Consider the following 19,370-nt stretch of genomic DNA (forward strand, 5'->3'; position numbering starts at 1 on the left):
AGGAACCTTGGCTAGAAACGACTATCACCCTTTGGCTTCTGAAGAGGACTGTCGCTGACAGTTTTCATTCCAATCTTAAAGCCTTTTTTATCTTCGAAAGTGAAGACATGCTATATATGGTGGCACGTGTCTCTAATCCCGGTACACTGGAAATTGGCAGCATGACAGATCTAAGATCCAGACCTCCTGAGTGAAACCTTACCTCAAAAAACATTAAAAATGGTGACTCAAAGACTGCATTTCCTGACACTTGCAGTCTAAACTTAACTGCACACTGACATCAAAGTAGAGAGGCTCAAGGGAGGACAGAGGTAGTGGGAAGGGCATGACCTAAATGCATGATACATCGATGAAAGCAGAATAACAAACTATCATTCATACAATGAAGGAACACAGAACAGATTGGGAAACGAAGAAAGTCAGCCATGTTAAACAAAGATGTCTAGCCTACTTTCATTACAATATGCTTAGAACTAAACTTCAGGGGCTGGTGAGATGGCTCAGAGGGTAAGAGCACTGACTACTCTACCGAAGGTCCTGAGTTCAGATCCCAGCAACCACATGGTGGCTCACAGCTATCCGTAATGAGATCTGACATCATCTTCTGGTGTGCCTGAAGACAGCGAGTGAGGCCGACTGGAGTAAGCAGAGGTCCTAAAAAATTCAATTCCCAACAACCACATGAAGGCTCACAACCATCTCTACAGCTACAGTGTACTCACATACATCAAATAATAAAATAAATAAATCTAAATAAAAAAAATAACTAAAGTTCAGAAATTAGCCTTTTGTTAGTTATTTATGGCACTGGAGATTTGAACCCAGGACCTTGTGCATGCTAGAAAGCACTTTGGTTATACTTTGGTCTGTATATTTAGAAGTCATTATTCCTGATTCTTTCTTTTCCATAGAAAGTATGTGAGCCCCTTCTTACTAGGCTTAAAGACTGGAAAGAGTGCACCCAAGATGCTGTGTTTGTATCGGGGAGAGACAACAGCAGTTATATGTAGGAATGAAGACCATAGTTCGAGTCAAGTATGTATTAGAAAAAAAACTAGGAAACGTGCAAGGAAGGAAAGAGTCTGGGGGGTGGTCTGAAGAAATGTTCTGAGGGCAGGCATTCAGTTTGCACACGGACTGTTCCAGCAATCATCAACACAGCCTTGCCCACAGTCTGAGCTGTGACAGTCTCGGCTTACAGAATCTTTTTAATACTAATACTTTTGAAAACTCCTTAATTTCTGTCTCATCCAATTGTTATTTCTTGATTCAAAGATATAAACTATGAAGTTATCTGTAACTTCTCTAAAGTTTAGGTCTTGGCTGTTTTTCACGCTTCCCAGTCATGTCAGACCCAAGATGCAGGGGCTACTTGAGCATGGAGCCATTTCACATGCTCAGCTGGACCAAGTGAACTTGCTGCACATGCTCTGTTCCATCTGTATGTAAGCTGGAGAGTAAAAATGAGAGATGAACAAAATGGCTTAACATTCCGAAGTCAACAATGAGAAAAAATGGAAACTATGAAATGACATGGACTACCACAGCGTTCCTTTTATGAACTTTTTAATGAATTATGAGCCAATGAACATTACAGGATTAAGCCTTAATATTTCTTCTTTCCTATGAAAATCTCGATAATATAACCACCTGTCTCAAGTAGGACAGAAGACCATAGTGAGTAAGAGTAACAGCAATTAACATTTTGTTCCACCCCTGCATGCTTCCTTACGCATGACATAAGAGCTTCCTACAGCAACAAACTCAATGACACATTTCCCTGGTCATAGCTGCACTGGAATGTGACAGATGCTGCACTTCTGCAGCATTGTTCAACCACACCACCACCACTCCCAGTGTTCTCTCTTGTGCTCTCTGCATCCTTGTGAGGCAGTGAGGGGGGCAAGAACTTCCTACTTTGTAGGTGAGAAACCTCTAGGTAAAATTCGGCACAACTGCTCTCAACCTTTAGTAGCATTCTGAGACCAGGGCATTTTTAAATCCTTATGGTCGGAACACATCCCATTTCCGACACCAGAATCGGGCTGCGGACCCATCCGTAGTATTTTTAAGCCACTCTGAGATCCAGCTATGTTTGAACACACTGACTTAGGTGATCTATACTCAGCTCAGGTCCAACTGTCTCTTCCATGTGCCCTTTAAGCACCACTGAGAGCATGACCCCCTTCAACACTCAGCAGTTTGCTTCAATGCTCTGGGCAGCCACTACTGATCTCTACTAATGAGACTTGTAGTAAACAGATAAGGTTATAAAGGAAGGCTCTGTTTTCCAGATGCCTGTCCTGACCAGGAACACTCAAACTGTTGAGCTACAATGGCTTGTTGTCCTGGGGATGGTAGCATTCCCTCTAATCCCAGTTTTGGGGAGGTTGACGCAGGGGGATCGCTGTGAGTTCAAGGATAGCTTGAGCTACACAGGGAGAACCGGTCTTTTAAAAAACAAAAAACAAAAAACAAGACACAGAAAGAGCGGGTTGGTGTTGAATTGTTAGGCAATTATCCGACTCTAGGTTCAATGAGGAATGAATAACCACGTGATTTTGTTTTCCAGTCACCACCTTCAAAAACTTGTTGCAAATGAACATTTACCAACAAGACAAAAATAGAAGTTCTGAGTCAAACTCATGAGAACTTGAGGAACTGTAACACCCTGAAGATGCAGAGAGTAAGGACCACCTGCACCTTTTAACTAGTCAGTCTTCATCCTTACCCAGGTCTTTAATCTATTTTTAAGTGCCACCAAATTGAGTTGTTCTAGAGCAGAAAAACAAACAAAAAAACCCACAAAAAACAAGAAAAACAAAACAATTCCTGGGCCAGCTATCTTCCCTAATACGTTTAACATATAATTCCACTTTGTACAAGGTTTCTTCTTGATACAGATTATCAAAAAGAATCTTTAACAAATTTCTCTTTTTCAAGCAACATAGCAAATATACAATAAATACCTGTAACCCTTTCAGGAGGCAACTACAGACCATTCTGTGGCCAAAGCCTCCTGTTTCATAGCAGTATTGACAAATTTAATTCTCGAGGACCCCACGAACCCCAGCAAGCTGCTCTCTGTCCCTAATTTTATTAGATTTAAAACAAAATATACATACAGCAATCATGTAAAAAGTACAAAGATTTTACTTGCCTTCATCAATTCTTATGTATCTAAACCATATTAATTATACTTTTATACAGAAAGATGCTTCTGTTCTAAAAAAAGAAAAAAAATCAACAACCACCTCAGCTCATGTATTGAATTACTCCAGAGAGGATTAGCAAGATGGTTTACGGGTCAGAATAGGAGCTGACATTCACTCTTTCCAAGGAAGCTTTCATGGTGCTGCCAACCTGAAGGTTTCAGCATTAAGTCCCATGGGGGCAACACCTAGGTGACTAAGAACACTCCTAACCTGGGTTCAGGCTGGCACTGTCTCAGATGGGTGAGTAAACATTTGATGACAGCCCCAATGGAGACTTTGAGGCTTCGATTGTTGTATAATGTAAACAATATGAAATTAAAAATTCTTCATAACAACTACAGCATTATAAAGTTAAGAAATAAAAGAACAGCTGACCATGTGTTTTCCTAGGGTTTATACTAATAGCGCTCATACCGAGTTCTGTAAGAGCAGCTGAGACTGTTCTGTGTGGAGACCAGTTTTCTCAGAAGGCCAAAAACTAAAGCCAGATGCCAAGAGGCACNTTCCTATCACTTCTGAATCAGCCTTGCTGGCATGTGCACAATGCTAAGTTGATCTGCTTCCCCAGTCTTTAACCATTGAGGAACCTTTATCATAATTCTGTTATAGCCATGGACTATAAGCCCAAAACACTATCAAATGAGCCAGTACAACATGTCTCCTCTTCTTTTCTCTGTTACCCTACTATCCCCAAATGTCACTGTAATTTTGTACCATGTAGTGATTTTTAAGAACTTGAAGTAGAACAAAGCAATGCCTTTGTCCCCCTCCCTTTTGTGTTTTTTTTTTTTTTTTCCTTTTTTTTTTTTTTTTTTTTTTTACAGTTTTTACACACATTATATATACAACTTTTAAAATAGCTGCACAATTTTATTTCTCATTGCTAGAGAAGTGCAGTCCAGGCAGACCATGCTTCTCAATATATTAAAAATATTAAATAAAACCCAGCCAGTTTCATACTTTCTAAGTCAAGCTGGCTAGAAATAAAGGGACTGGAGAAAGAACAGGCAGTTGTAAGATGGGACCGAGCCTTCTCCATCAACACTACATAAACCCTTGCGATTCCCTCCTATGGCATCTCTACGCGCTCACCTTTAAGCTGGAAGTAACACACTGCTAACTTAGAGAAGACTCTGCGGCAACATGCATATGTCAACTGCCCACTCAACCAACTGCAGCCCTGAGGATTTTCTGGCCCAGTGGAAAGAGGAAATGCTATGCTCATTCTGTGGTAGATCGGCTTCTCCAGTTCTCAACTTCATGTGTCTTCAGGATGTTTCTTGGGCATGCACACATGATACTATCACTTCATGGTTCTACTTTCCACAAGTAGATCTCTTCTCCACTCTTCTTTCCAGAAAGCCACTGTCATCCATCCAAAGGTTTTCCAAGATAAACCAAAGTCACTTCTGTGTTGCCATATACTGCAGAGACTGCTGGGTATAAGCAGGCTTTTGGAAGTCCTCGAAAGGCAACCCCCAGGAACTCATACCCACGCTCAAAAGCTAAAGTCTTATCCTCCATGTCCAGGATGACTCGGATTCTCTCTCCTATCTGTAAATAGACATGACAAGGTTAGCAGGACATCCAGTGAAGGCACGGCTAGAAGAAAGAGGATACAAATCAGGAAGTGGAAAACACACAAAGAATCTGTATTTCTGGATGAAAGATCACACATTATTCTCCATACATATTTTAACTTGGTTTCTTTTCTTTTTTTTTTTTCTTTTTGATTTTTTTCAAGACCAGGTTTGCCTGTATAGCCTTGGCTGTCCTGAAACTCACTCTGTAGAGCAGACTGGCCTGGAATCAAAGGTGTGTGCCTACACTACTGTGTCTGGCTTTAAAAATGAACAGTAACACCGACTGTTTAAACTGCAAACTCAATACATCCAGCTTTTCTCCCATTTTAAAAACCGAAGCAGCAAGACTGTGGTCATCTTTCTAGTTTGCATCCATAAAGAAAGGGTATGTTGCATGCTGAAGACTGGGAAGTAGGACTGGCCATGGCCTCTTCTGACAAGCTGCTTGCTCAGCATGCATGACGCTCTGGGTTCAACCCCAAGCACCACACAAGCTGGGAATGGTGCATAGTAGTGGTCCCAGAGCCTGGGTGGGAAGTGGAAGGACGAAGACCGTCAAGTCATCACTGGCTACACAGTGAGACCAAGGCCAGTTAAGCTCCATGAGCTCCTGTCTCCAAAGGGAGGGAAAAGTAGTAAGTCCTAAGATTTATAATTGAGATTTAACACTTCCTAATTATCGGAACTCCTGATGTTGTCGGTAACTTTCCTTCATTTGCTTCCTGTCACAAATGACCACCAACATTGGCTTTTATCTGCTCTTTGCCCAACTGAGCCACTAACAAATCCAATCTCTTTCCAATGCCTACCAAACAGACACAAACAGAAATATGCTCCAGCTCTGTCTATCACACACCACTGCTTCATATCCTAGAGTCCTGTCATCAGTCTCAGGGGTCAGCCTTGTTCTGAAGTAGATTAAGATGGCACAACTAGGGGGCTGGTGAGATGGCTCAGTGGGTAAGAGCACCCGACTGCTCTTCAGAAAGTCCTGAGTTCAAATCCCAGCAACCACATGGTGGCTCACAACCATCCGTAACCATCCGTGACTCCCTCTTCTGGAGCGTCTGAAGACAGCTACAGTGTACTTACATATAATAAATAAATAAATCTTTAAAAAAAAAAAGATGCCACAACTAATCCTGCTGACATTCACAAGTTTGCATCCCCTTGGAACCTACAGCACATGTGTTCAGAGTAAAGGAACAGGAAATCACAAGTCTCCACGGTGTGGGTGTCAGTGGGTAAAATGCTCTCTGGAGACAGAGGCAGGTAGATTTCTGAGTTTGAGGCTAGCTTTGTCTACACAGTGAGTTCTAAGACAGCCAGGGGTTACATGGGGATACTCTGTCTCAAAAATTTAAAAAAACTAAAAAAATAAAAAAGTGGCTGGCAGAACAAGCAGACACCATGGAAGGGAGCAAAAGAAGATCCAAATCTGAACACAAACTCCACCCAAGCCCACGTGGGACCACAGAGATGCTACACATGAAAAACTCCCAGGGAAGTGGACTGAGAATGCAGAGAGGCCTAGAACAGAGCTGAAAGCTGCTGCTACATACCACAGGGGTATGAAGTTTACACCCTTGAGGCCCAAGTTACTTGCCTTCCTTTACTAGAAAATCTGTATGTACAAAAGAATAAGACAGTCTGTAGAAAAAGGAGACATTCCAGGGTTGTTAATACATCTTACCCATGGCCAGGCGGTGGTGGCGCACGCCTTTAATCCCAGCACTTGGGAGACAGGCAGATTTCTGAGTTCAAGGCCAGCCTGGTCTACAGAGTGAGTTCCAGGACAGCCAGGGCTACATAGAGAAACCCTGTCTCAAATCCCCCAACCCCCCCAAAAAGAGAATACTGACTTCTAGCCAGGTGATGGTGGCTCATGCCTTTGAATCCCAGCACTTGGGACACAGAGGAAGGCAGATCTCTGTGAGTTCCAGGACAGCCAGGACTACACAGAGAAACCTTGTCTCAAAACAAAACAAAAAACAAAACAAAACAAAAATACACCTTACCCACACATCCTATTTTTACTTCAAAAAGAAAAAAAAAATCACTAGGCTAAAATAGGAAAAGTATGACTCTCAAAGTGGTGGGAAATCCAAAGATACGGGTTACCTGGGCCTGGGCTTTTTAATTGGACAAAGAATTCAAAGTATTTACAGTTACTCTGTGTGTGTGTGTGTGTGTGTGTGTGTGTGTGTGTGTGTGTGTGTGTGTGTAACTGTGAAATGCAGTTAAGACATTCTAAATATGTCCAAAGAATTAAATAAACAAGAAATCTCAATAAGAGACATGGAGGTAGAAAAGAAAAGCAAATGGAACCGAAGCATACAGTAACCAGAACTCATCAGCCTGGTTCACCAGCAAACTGAGACGGTAAAATAAATCGATGGTGGATGTGAAGCTAGAGCAATGAATGAAACTATGCAATCAAAGAAGAGGACGTTGCAAACACAGTGGTGCACACCTTTAATTCTAGCACTAGAGAAGCAGAGGTTGGTGGATATATTTGTGAGTTCCAGCCCAGCCAGGAATACATAATGAGCCCTGTCTCAAAAACAAACAAACAATAACAAAAAGAGAAACAATGCTTGCAGATGAGGAATAAAGGGGTCATAAATTACAGGACACTAAGACACTATTAAATTGTCTAACAATTATAGAATGTGTAAATGAACTAAGCTCTCAAGAGCAAGACTGAGATTTTTTTTTTTTTTTGGAGACAGGGTTTCTCTGTGTAGCCCTGGCTGTCCTGGAACTCACTCTGTAGACCAGGCTGGCCTCGAACTCAGAAATCCGCCTGCCTCTGCCTCCTGAGTGCTGGGATTAAAGGTGTGTGCCTCCACACCCGGCTCGAGAATGTTAAATAAAAACGCTAAACCGCCTGCTATCGAGGGGCTCCATTTTAATACCAGGATAGATCAAAGCAAAGGGCTGGAAGATGCTCTGTAATTGTAGCCCATGAGAAGTTGGAGCAACTACATTAAAGTCAGACAATACAGACTCAAACACAGGAATATGGCAGAGTCCAAGGCCATTTATTTATTTATTTATTTATTTATTTATTTTAAAGATTTATTTATTATATGTTAAGTACACTGTAGCTGCCTTCAGACACTCCAGAAGAGGGAGTCAGATCTCGTTACGGATGGTTGTGAGCCACCATGTGGTTGCTGGGATTTGAACTCAGGAACTTCGGAAGAACAGTCGGGTGCTCTTACCCACTGAGCCATCTCACCAGCCCCCAAGGTCATTTATAAAGGAAAACAATTCGAGCCCTTGAGTCTATGAAGCAAAAACTGATAGGCCAAAAAGAAAAACAGACGAGCTAGAGAGCACAGTTGGAGACTTAACTACTTTTCTCAGTAAAAGAATAAGTCAAAATCACTAACAATATAGACGATTTAAATCCTGTCATCTGGACTATTCCATCTAAGAACAGACTATAAGTTGTTTTTAAACACATATGGAACACTTATCAAAAGGGACATGTAGAGAATATAACTAGTTTGTATGTATTTCAAGACAGGACTTCTCTGGTTAGCTCTGGCTATCCCAGAACTTGCTCTGTAGACCAGGCTGGCCTTGAACTCAAAGAGATCCACCTGCCTCTGCCTCCCAAGTACTGGGATTAAAGGCATGCGCCACCACTATCAGCTCAACTAGTACAAATATATTTTTAACGTGGAAATAAAATTCAAAATGACCTCTGAAAACAAGGATGTCAGGATTTCCACTGCACCTGAAGGTAGTGGTAAGAACTTCATGTTCAGTGATAAAACTACACACTCCTCTCTGTAGGACATACACAGAACCTAAACAGACAACAAAGAAATGATTTTATGAAAGAAAACCTCCAAGCTTTTACACTTCAGAAAATGGAGATATATTTTTGCTTTTTTATATTAGTACACCAGAGCTGATAGCTTTATTATCATTTTTTTTTTTTTATATGTGTGGGTGTTTTTCCTGAATGTACGTCTAGCCATCACATGCATGGCAGTGCCTATGGAGAAAAGTGCATCAGATCCTTGGGAACTAGAGTTCTTTAGACAGTTGGTTGTGAGCTGCCATGGATGTTGGGACCTGGGTCCTCTGGAAGAGCAGCTAGTGCTCTTAACCACTGAAGCATCTTGCCAGCCCCTAAAAGCATTATTAAAGCTAGAGATTTGAGCTACCTGTGGTTCCAAAATATAAAATCTACATTTCCTCAAGACTTTGGGGGACTTTTTTAAAAGATATTTTTGTTTTGTTTTGTTTTTTAAAAATACAGCTGCATTCTTCTTTAAAGGTTTATTTATTTATTTTTTATGTATATGAGTATACTATAGCTATCTTCAGACACACCAGAAGAGGGCATCAGATCTTATTACAGATGGTTGTAAGCCACCATGTGGTTGCTGGGAACTGAACTCAGAACCTCTGGAAGAGCAGTCAGTGCTCTTAACCACTGAGCCATCTCCCCAGTCCAAAAAAGATATTTTTAAAATTTGTGTGTACATGTGTATGTCTGCAAATGTATGCTCTTTGATCATAGAGGCCAAAAGAGAGAGGCTCATCCCCTGGAGCTGGAGGTACAAGCAGATGTGGGCTGCCCAAAGTAGGTGACAGGAGCTGACCTCTGGCAAAGAATCAATGCTCTTAACCACCGAGCCAACTCTCCAGCCAAAGTTTTGTAATCTTATTTAATTTTTGTTCTACATTCTGCTGAATCTACAATAATATGGCTTTAAGACCCAATTTTGATTCTAGAATCAAATGAGTATAAGACATTAAGACAGAAGAATAGAGGGGTGAAGAGGTGGCTCAGTTATAACACTGTCTGTTCTTGTAGAGGACCCAAGTTCAACCCCCAGCACTCACATAATGGCTTATAATGTCTGTAACTACAATTCTAGGAGATCTCACTTCCTCTTCTGTTCTCTGGGGCACCAGGCATGCATAGACATACATGCAGACAAAACACCAATATGCATAAAGCTCAAAAACAAAGTTATGAAAAAAAAAGTAGCAGTTTGCCTGAACTTGTCTCTAGAGAAAACACTAATACCTCCAAGGACTCTGAATCCACATTCATAAGAAGCAGAGTAGTATGCATGTATATGCACATACATGCATTTGTTGTGATAAGGTGAGCAGCAAAACCAAACCAAGCCCCTAGATGTTTCATGACACAGCAAGGATGCCATCCATGCCATCGTGAACATGAACCAATAACTGCACCCCTGGCCTAATGAGGTCTGTTCCAGCAGAGCTTGCTTCTTTATTCAGACTCTGCAGCTGATGTGATGCTACACCAACAGAGCTGAAAGTGTTGCTGAGACTTGTCAACAGCAAAGCCCAAAATATTTACTCTTTGGCCTGTACAGAGGAAGCTTGGCGATCTCCTCTCCAGAGCAAAGGAGGATTGCTCAAATATGTATTAAGAAATACTGATATGTAACATTCTATCGTTTAGTTTAAAAATTGCCAAAACAAAGACAAAAGCCTCTAGCGGCAGCATTAACTCGGCATGTGTGAAACAAGCTGAGATGTGACTGGAAATGGCCTGCGCTGAGGAAGTGCCCTTCTTACCTGATACTTGGGTGCGTTGTTGCACTGTGGGAAGCTGCCGTTGACTTCCCCGTTATGTAGTAGATTATTGTCCACCAGATTCCAGCCCCAGCTCTGGTCGTCACTCCCCAGCAAGGCCACATAACCCTGGCACTGCATAGGGGCCCGTTTCGTAGCAATCCCGATCACTGCCACCGTGCCCAAAGGGCCCTCCCACCACACTTCCCAGGCGTGGCGGCCCTCACTGAAACCAATCTTGGTCCTTGCACCGTCGGTGCTCTGAGCGATGGGGTTCCGATGCAATGTAAAGCCATTCTTCTTGATATAGACATTCCTGGAGCAGTCATTTGTGCTGAAGGCGTGCTGGAAGGCACGCACCTAAAACACAGGAAACACAACACAACAAGAATAAACCTGATTTGTTTTCTTCCTGAATAGTAAAATGCAGCAAGTTTAACGTGCTGGCTCACACTTGTGATCTCAGATCACAGGGCCCTCTGTGATGCTCAAACAGGGCTGAAATTCAAGGCTAGCCTGAGCTATTAGGCAACTAAACCCCATCTCTCTCCCCTGCCCCAAATCAAAAAACAAAAACAAAAACAAAAAATCAGAGGCTTTGTGTTAACAAATAAGATTATAAACTTTTAAATAACACTATTTCCAAATAATGACTAAATTTTCTGAATGGAAAACTATCATTAGGCATTACCCCCTGTTAAAAATAACTCCCAGCTAGAACCAGGCATGGTAACACATGCCTATAGGCCTAACTACTCTAGATCACTTAAGCCAGGTTACAATGAACAAGAGACACTTGTTCCTGTCCAAAGAAAAAGGAAACGGGGGTGGGGGTGGGGGTCGGGGAAGCAGGAAATTTTCAGAGGAGAAACTAGGAAAGGGGATAACTTTGAAATGTAAATTAAGAAAATATCTAAGAAAGAAAAAACAAAACAAAACAACCAACCAAAAAAGGGGGGGGGAACAATTCAACTGTCTTACTGACCAATTTCTAAACTAGTACAATTTCTACAAGTAAATTTAAAACATTAAAATGTACACACAACTATCCTTGTACTTTACAGATATTACTAAAATGTTTATGCATAAAATAACTATAAATGGTGATTGCTTTGAAACAGCTAGAGGGAGAGTGGAGCAAACATGAAGCCAGATCTGTCCTGAGTCAATGGTACAGCTTGGTGTGGACGGCATATGGAAATTCAGCACACTACATTCTCTCCTTTATGTACACTTAAGTAATGTTGTTTCCACGTTATCAATGCTGTGATTAAAAAAAAAGAATTAACCTGGGGGGGGTGGTGCACGCCTTTAATCCCAGCACTCGAGAGGCAGAGGCAGGTGGATTTCTGAGTTTGAGGCCAGCCTGGGCCTGGTCTACAAAGTGAGTTCCAGGACAGCCAGGGCTATACAGAGAAACCCTGTCTAGAAAAAAAAAAAGAATTATAGCCTAGTGTGGCATATGCTGTAATCACTGTTGGGGAAGAAGAGGCAGGAGGAGCTGAAGTTCAAGATTATCCATAGTTACATATCAAGTTTGAGGCCAGTATGGGCCATGTTAGGGCTGAGCTCACTGGAAGTGTTCTGGCCCAGCATATGCAAGAAGAAAATATGTGTGTGTGTGTTTTATATAAAATATTATACAAAGATTTTAGTCACAGCAGCTCTAAAGTGAAGATTTTACTGACCACAAACTCCCTTAGATCCTTAGTTTCCTCACTAGGTTTCACACACTGACATCACCACTCTTTTTGTTCCAAGCCACATCCCCTAGACAGCACTCAACCAGAAGCAGCCAGGTACTGGTGGTGTGTGCCTTTAATCCGTGGAGGCAGGCAAAGGTAGGCAAATCTCTGAGTTCAAGGCCAACCTGGTCTACAGAGTTAGTTCTAGGACAGCCAGGGCTACACAGAGAAACTCTGTCGCAAAAATAAAACAAAACAAAAAATAAATAAAATAAAACAAATTTAACCAGAGGACTTAAAAGGAGCAGCTATCAAGAGGATAGATTAGCTGGCCTTTCATAAAGTTTTTTTTAATAGTTTATTTTTAATTAAAAATTTCTTTTAAAAAAAGGATTTATTCATTTTATGAATGTGAGTTTACTGTTACTGTCTTCAGACACACCAGAAGAGGGCATCATATCTCATTACAGATGGTTGTGAGCCACCATGTGGTTGTTGGGAATTGAACTCAGGACCTCTGGAAGAGCAGTCAGTGTTCTTAATCACTGAGCCATCACTCCAGCCCTCATAAAGTTTTTTAAAAAGTTCCTAACATGAAAACATTTTTAAAATAGCTTCTTTGTTCAAATAATGACAAATTCTCATCTTTTAAAAACATAAAACTAGGGGCCAGGCATGGTGGCACACGCCTTTAATTCCAGCCCTTGGGAGGCAGAGGCTGTGAGATCTGTTTGAGGCCAGGCTGAAACAGAGTAATTTCCAGGAAAGCCAGGGCTACACAGAAGGGGGGAAATACAGATATATGTATTTATATGTATATGTATTTATGTTTGTATTATGTGGCTGGAGATATGGTTCACCAGTTAAAAGCACCTGATGCACTTGTAGAAGACCTAGGAACAATTCCCAACACCCTGCAGACCTAGTTCCTGAGGACCAAACACCCTCTTCTGGTCTCTGTGGGCACTGAATACATGTGATACAGAACACTCACACATAAAATAAATAAATCTGAAGGGAGAAAAGGGGGCGGCGAGGCTACAGACCTAAAGAGCAACAGCATGCAGGTCAGAGCCATAAGAGAGCCAGGGACCCAGTTACAATAGCCAGCACTTCCTGTCTCACTGTTGCTGGGCTGTGGAGTAAGTCCTTGTTTCAGGTATTGCTTCCACAAGGAAAATGGACAAAGCATTCCTGAATTTTTTCTCTTATTTCTGTTTATATAATTTTCAAGTTATATGGTGGTGTGGTGTGGTCAAATCATAAAAGTAAACAAGGAAGAAAAATATCCAAAAACAAGTATTTTCTAAATCAAAAGAATGCCATGAAGAGGGGGCTGGAGAGATGGCTCAGCGGTTGAGAGCACTGACTTCTCTTCCAGAGGACCTGAGCTCAATTCCCAGTAACCACATGGTGGCTCACAACCATCTGTAATGGAACCCAATGCCTTTTCTGGCTTGTCTGAAGACAGCTACGCTGTACTCATATACATAAAATCAATAAATTTTTAAAAAAATGACATGAAGAGACATGACATGAAGAGTCCTCAGGATAGTTACATTACTATCTCCTCATTGCCTATTCCTATTCTTAAAACTCCAGGTGCTTTTTTTCTCATCTCCCCTTTGCCCCAGTGACACTAACAATCCCTTCCTCAACCTCCTACCCCAGCTTCCTATGTTGCTGAACTGACTCGACCACATTCATCTGTAGTGACTCCCTTCCTCTGCCCCTAGGAGTCTACAAACTCCGTCCTTAACCTTAAACTCTTTCCAGAGCTTTCTAAAACAGTGTATCCACTGACTCTCATGCCAGCTAATGACTTTTGATAACTCTACACATAGGTCTTCAGCAATTGCTAGCTCCGCATGGCTTCAGAACCTTCCAGAGCAAGCTGCCGCACTTGGTTCCCACCTGCCTGCCTGGCTCCTGGTGCCCTAGCTATGTCCTCTCCTTGCCTTCTCTTGCCACCTCCGTGACGGTTTTCTTTGACAGGACCACCCAATCCCCATCATTCCTCTCTCCTGAATTCCCATTCACTATCATCACTCACAAATATAAGGATCTTGTTTTCTACCACACCTCTGATTTTAGTAAAAAGTATTTTGTAAAAAAACTACCAGCTAATCAACCAACCAATTAAACAAACAAACATCTACTGCAATCTCAGTTGGCCAGTGCCTTACCCTGTAGCGTCCACAGGAGCCGGGAAGGAGAGAAGAGCAAGCTGAGTAGACATTAAGGAACGTAGATGGTAACCAATAAGCTCAAGGGGCAGGAGGTGGCGGGTGCAATCAATCTGTATACTGTGTACTAAGACAGCCTTACAGGGCCTAGAGACTCCTTGTCAAAGGAACATATACTGATACTGATTAAATAAACTATAAATTAAAATATAATATTTCACATTTATGAGACAACTTGTATTAAGAAATTACTGTCAGTTTTATTTTAGAGATGACAGTAGTATCATGATTATGTTATGGGTCGTTTTTAGAACAAATAATAAAAAATTCAAATAAAATGAAAAAATACCCAATTGATAAATTTTAAAGGTCAAGTGGACCTTTAATCCCAGAACTCAGGAGGCAGAGAAAGGTGGGTCTTTTGAGTTTGAGGTTAGCCTGGCTTATGGAGCAAGTTCCAGGACAGACAGGGCTACATCATAGTTTATTTCTGAAGAACCTAGATTTTTTTATTTCAACAGCATGGAGACCTAGCCCAGTGCACACTTTCTCCTCAGCTCCATAGCCCACCTTCACTCTCCAGAGTATGCACCCTTTCTCAACAAACTGAAATTCTGCTTCTAAAAACAAAAATAAAAAAAGCCTAGCTCAGGATATAAGTCTGAAAGTTAGGGTATAATTAGATCCAAAATATCTGGGAAAAGTAAGTGCTACTTGGAAATAAGTAAAGTTGAGTTATTAAAAAAGAACGTGGAACGTTTCCAGGGCTGGAGAGATGGCTTGGTGGTTAAAAGCACTGACTGCTCTTCCAGAGGTCATGAGTTCAATTCCCAGCAACCACGTGGTGGCTCACAACCATCTGTAATAGAATCTTATGCTCTCTTCTGGTGTGTCTGAAGACAGCTACAGTGACTCATCATATATATGAAATAAATAAATAAAATCTAAAAAAAAAAAATTTATGTAGCTCAATGGCAGAGTGCTAAGTATGGATCAGGCCCTGGTTTTGAGCCACAGCGTGGAAGGAGATAAAAAGTAGGGATGGGAAGGAAGAAGAACAAAATGAATCAACCAAACACTTCTCAGCCTCAGCCTTCGGTTGCCCAGACTCCTTGGGAGTTCCGCTGGATCCACCTTCCCTAATCCTACTCAGCAGTCACCTATGTGGAGCTGTTCTCTGGGACAGCTCCTCCAGTCATGTCTTTCCTCTATGTTTTACTTCATTGTTCTTCTGTTCAAACTTGTATGGTTTTTCCAGTTGCAGAATTAAGCCCAAAGAATATATCAAAGACTTTCAAAAGGCCTTCTTCCATAATATAGCTAGTTCCTGGACACCTTTGCAATCGTATTTCCTCCCTTCATTCAGTCCAACTAGAAATTCCTATCTTTAGCCTAGACTGCCTCTAATCCTTGGCTACCAGAAGCTGCCTATCTGAAATATGGTGAATATCTCAAAAGCACTATGAATTCTGCTCTTCCACAAGTGAACTTGCTGTCATTTTCCTCCAAACTCTCCCTCAAGTGATACTTAGATATGTAAGTCAAATAATATCTAGAAGTCATCCTTAGCTCTTCCTTCTTCCTCGTCTCTAGTTCAAAACTACTGCCAAATTCTACAGATTCTTTAAAACACAAACCACAACAATAACAAAAAACCCAAAAACTGTTTGATCCCGCAAATTTCAGAGAATACATAGATAATCCCAGTATCTTAATATTCTCTGAGTGAAAAAAATCAATTTTAATTTATGATGACCTAAAATCCTAGTGCCATATCTAAAGGCAATAGGAGGAACAGTCATCAAATTCTGCAGATTCTATTTCGTAAGCTTGTCCATTTTTCTGCATCTCCTTCACTACATACTTTTTAATGGATCTACCACATTTCTAAAATCAAACTCCAACCTGTTCTCCATAGTGGGGTCAAAACTAACCCACAAACTGATCATGCCAGCACTCCCCAAGGCCGCTGTTCTGGCTTCCAACTGGAAAGGCACCACTGGAGTGTGCGTGTCCCAGTCCTTTCCTTACTCAAACCAGCACGGCTTGTGTGCTCTGCAGCTGCTGACAGGCTTCTTGCTTCTCATACAAGCCGGGCTTCCTCCTCAGAGGCTCTTCTTCTACTCTTGCCCTCTTTCCTCATCTCTTAGGTGTCACTGAGCTTATGCATCGTGTCTTATAAGAAAGTCTCTTCCTGACCTCTGAATCTAGTTAAAGCCTCCACTACTGACTCTCAGAATAGCATGGAACTCTCATTCATAATATTTACCAGATACAGTTTTACAACTGCAGTGACCACATTCATATATATTCCTCCAGGCTGGGGGTGTAGCTAGCATGTATTCAATCCTCAGTACTGAAAAAGAAAAAAATAAAAAAAGAAGAAGAAAGAAACACAGGCAGGCATGCGCACAAACACACATGCATTCCACTACACTGTAATCCCCATAAGGAAAGGTGCTGGTAAGACTTTGCATTTTTAGCCGGGCAGTGGTGGTGCACGCCTTTAATCTCACCAGCACTTGGGAGGCAAAGGCAGGCAGATTTCTGAGTTCGAGGCCAGCCTGGTCTACAAAGTGAGTTCCAGGATAGCCAGGGCTATACAGAGAAACCCTGTCTCCAAAAACCAAAAAAAAAAAAAAAAAGACTTCTAGCTTTCCGAGTCCTCCTAAATTAACCTTCCATCTTCAAAATAATCACCTAAAAGAACCCAGGGTAAGTACCAGCCCACCTTGTAGCTTCAGTACATATAGCAGAAAGTTAAATGAGGGTTAGAGACTGAAAACTAAAATCTCTCTGGAAATACACAAAACTAACATCAATTTAGCTGCAGTTAGGAGTACTCCCTGATTTTCCAGAGTACCAGAATTCAATCCCAGTGTGTGGGGGTGGTTATATGTTGCAGGGGGTCACATGTATCTGTAACTCCAGCTACAGGGGTTGGCACTCTATTCTAGACTCTGTGGGCACTGGTATTCTTCACTTGTGTGTGTGTGTGTGTGTGTGTGTGTGTGTGTGTAAGCATGCCCACGTGCATTTTTATCAAATACAAAAACAAATACAAAAATGCAATTTTTTTTTTGCCAGGAGTGGTGGCACTTTAAGACTCAGAACTTGTGAGCTGAATATTGAGACCCTGTCTCAGAAAAAAAGAAAGACTATCTGATAGTTGACATATTCAACAGCAGTGTTCCTTCTCTTATCACACCAAAACTTGTTTTAATATACAAGAATATACCAGTAGCTGTGGCCCATCTTATAATCCCAAGCACTCTGAAGGAACAGACAGAAAGTTGGCAAGTTGGAGACCATCCAGAAGTACATAGTGAGACCCTGTCTCCAAAAACAGACATAAAATATGTGCATACACATTATTTACAATAATACATGTATATTAAAAGAAATAGTGGATCTATTTCACATTTAAAAATGACTTAGACACTCACTGACAATATAGCATCAAAAAAACTGTTTACCACATTCCAGGTCAGACTTTATCATCTCTCATTTTATACAGCCCTGGTTGTTCGAGAACTCACTAGGCAGACCAAGCGACATTGAACTCAGAGATGCACCTGCCTCTGGAGTGCAGGGATTAAAGAGATGCACCATCACACTTCATATGCCTTTGATGACTGCTATCCTGAAGAGCCACCATCTAAGTGACACTTAACCCAAGGCCTTTTGTTTGTTTGTTTGGGCTGGAGAATACTTGGTCTTGCCATGACCTGTTTGTTAGCATTTTAATTTTATTATGAAAGCACAAGAAGCGAGAACAACAACAACAACAACAAAACCAGCAAAACAGGAATCAACATATTAGATGCCAGAAGAGACATCACCCGAATAGAACTATGAAAAAGTTATCAATAACAGCAGGACAAGGCAGTTTGATGAGATAGATGGTGCCAATGAGAGGAAGTAATATTAAAGTCTCTTTCTTACAAGTTAGTTAACAGGACACCTAGTCTTATCATCACTTGGAATCGTGAAATCTTGTGGCCCTAAGAGAACGTGGGTGAAAATAATGAAAATAGTGTGCGTATTAATCAGAGCAAGGAAAAGGGGTGATGAACGCAAAAGATCCCAGCAACTAAACCCATTTTAAAGCGACCTCAACGAACTAATGCCTTAAGTCTACTTGAAGGCCGGAGAAAATATATGATCAAGAGTATCGGCTGGTGATGTGTCTTTATGCGCAAAGACTGTCGAAAGTAGAACGACTGATGAAAATGAATGATGGGAAACCACCTAGTATTTTTAAAAAGTGAGGTGGATTACGAAGCAGAACTTCAATCCAAAGAAAAGATCCTTATGAAGAGGAGGGGGTGAGACTGGCCGAAGCCGTGGAAAGGCGGGATGCTGAGGTGAAACCTCTGACTCCAGCTTGGAAGGTAGACCCCGAGGGCGGCGGGCGGGAGAGGTGCCGGGCTTCGCCGTGGCCCCGGGATTCCCTCACCTTGGCCTTGTAGCTGGGCAGGTTGCAGAGGATGTCCGTGCGCAGAGCCTCTTCTGCTAGGCTGCGGGCGCACAGGCTCCGCCACACCTCGCTGTTCTCGTCGCCGTGGAGGCAGCGGTACCAGTGCTTGCAAACCAGGGCGCAGCTCCGTAGCTCGGACAGCTCCAGGTAGGAGAACACCAACTCCAGCACCCGGCTGGGCAACCGGCCGCCGACCCCGGAGGACCCCGAGCCCGCGCCGGCGCCACCGCCGCCGCCGCCACCACCACTAGCGCCGCCCGAGGCTGCCCCAGCCCCCGGGCCCGGCGCCGCCATCGCCTCACCAGCCGGCCCGAGGGCCGCCGCCGCCGCCGCTGCGCCCCGTCTCGGCGCGGGAGGCCGAGCCTCGCCTACAGCCCGGAGCGGCGCGCTCACCGCCCCTTTCAGCGCCGGCCGCTCGCGCCTCCACCGCTCCCGCCCCTGCCCGGGGGCGTCCGCTGCGCGCCCCGCCTCACTGAGGGCAGATGGCACGGGCCGCTCGGGTTCCCGCCCCTCGGAGCCGCTCAGCGCGGGCGCCCGAACCGCCCGCCTCACCCGGCCTGCCCGCGACGCGCCCCGGGATCCGCCATGCCAGTTGAGGGCAAGAAGCAAGGGCGCACGCCCAGCTCGCCCGCCGCGCCTCTCGG

At 42.8% G+C, this 19,370-nt stretch overlaps 1 protein-coding gene and 1 non-coding gene across 2 annotated transcripts; both read right to left on the reverse strand.

Moving 5' to 3' along the window:
* Window positions 1–4,027: 4,027 nt before the first annotated feature.
* Window positions 4,028–19,354, reverse strand: Fbxo45 (F-box protein 45). The gene is made up of 3 exons (XM_021209587.2): window positions 18,706–19,354; window positions 10,379–10,735; window positions 4,028–4,769 (listed from the first exon to the last, which is right to left on the reverse strand). Exons 1-3 carry the CDS (start codon window positions 19,018–19,020, stop codon window positions 4,584–4,586), a joined length of 858 nt encoding a protein of 285 aa, XP_021065246.1. The 5' UTR covers window positions 19,021–19,354; the 3' UTR covers window positions 4,028–4,583.
* On the reverse strand, window positions 15,908–16,050 carry LOC115065155. Its single transcript, XR_003844950.1, has one exon. It is a non-coding gene; the product is annotated as a small nucleolar RNA SNORA79 (small nucleolar RNA).
* Window positions 19,355–19,370: the final 16 nt, after the last annotated feature.

Source organism: Mus pahari, chromosome 12 (genome assembly GCF_900095145.1).
Source record: "Mus pahari chromosome 12, PAHARI_EIJ_v1.1, whole genome shotgun sequence".
Taxonomy (NCBI): Eukaryota; Metazoa; Chordata; class Mammalia; order Rodentia; family Muridae; genus Mus; species Mus pahari.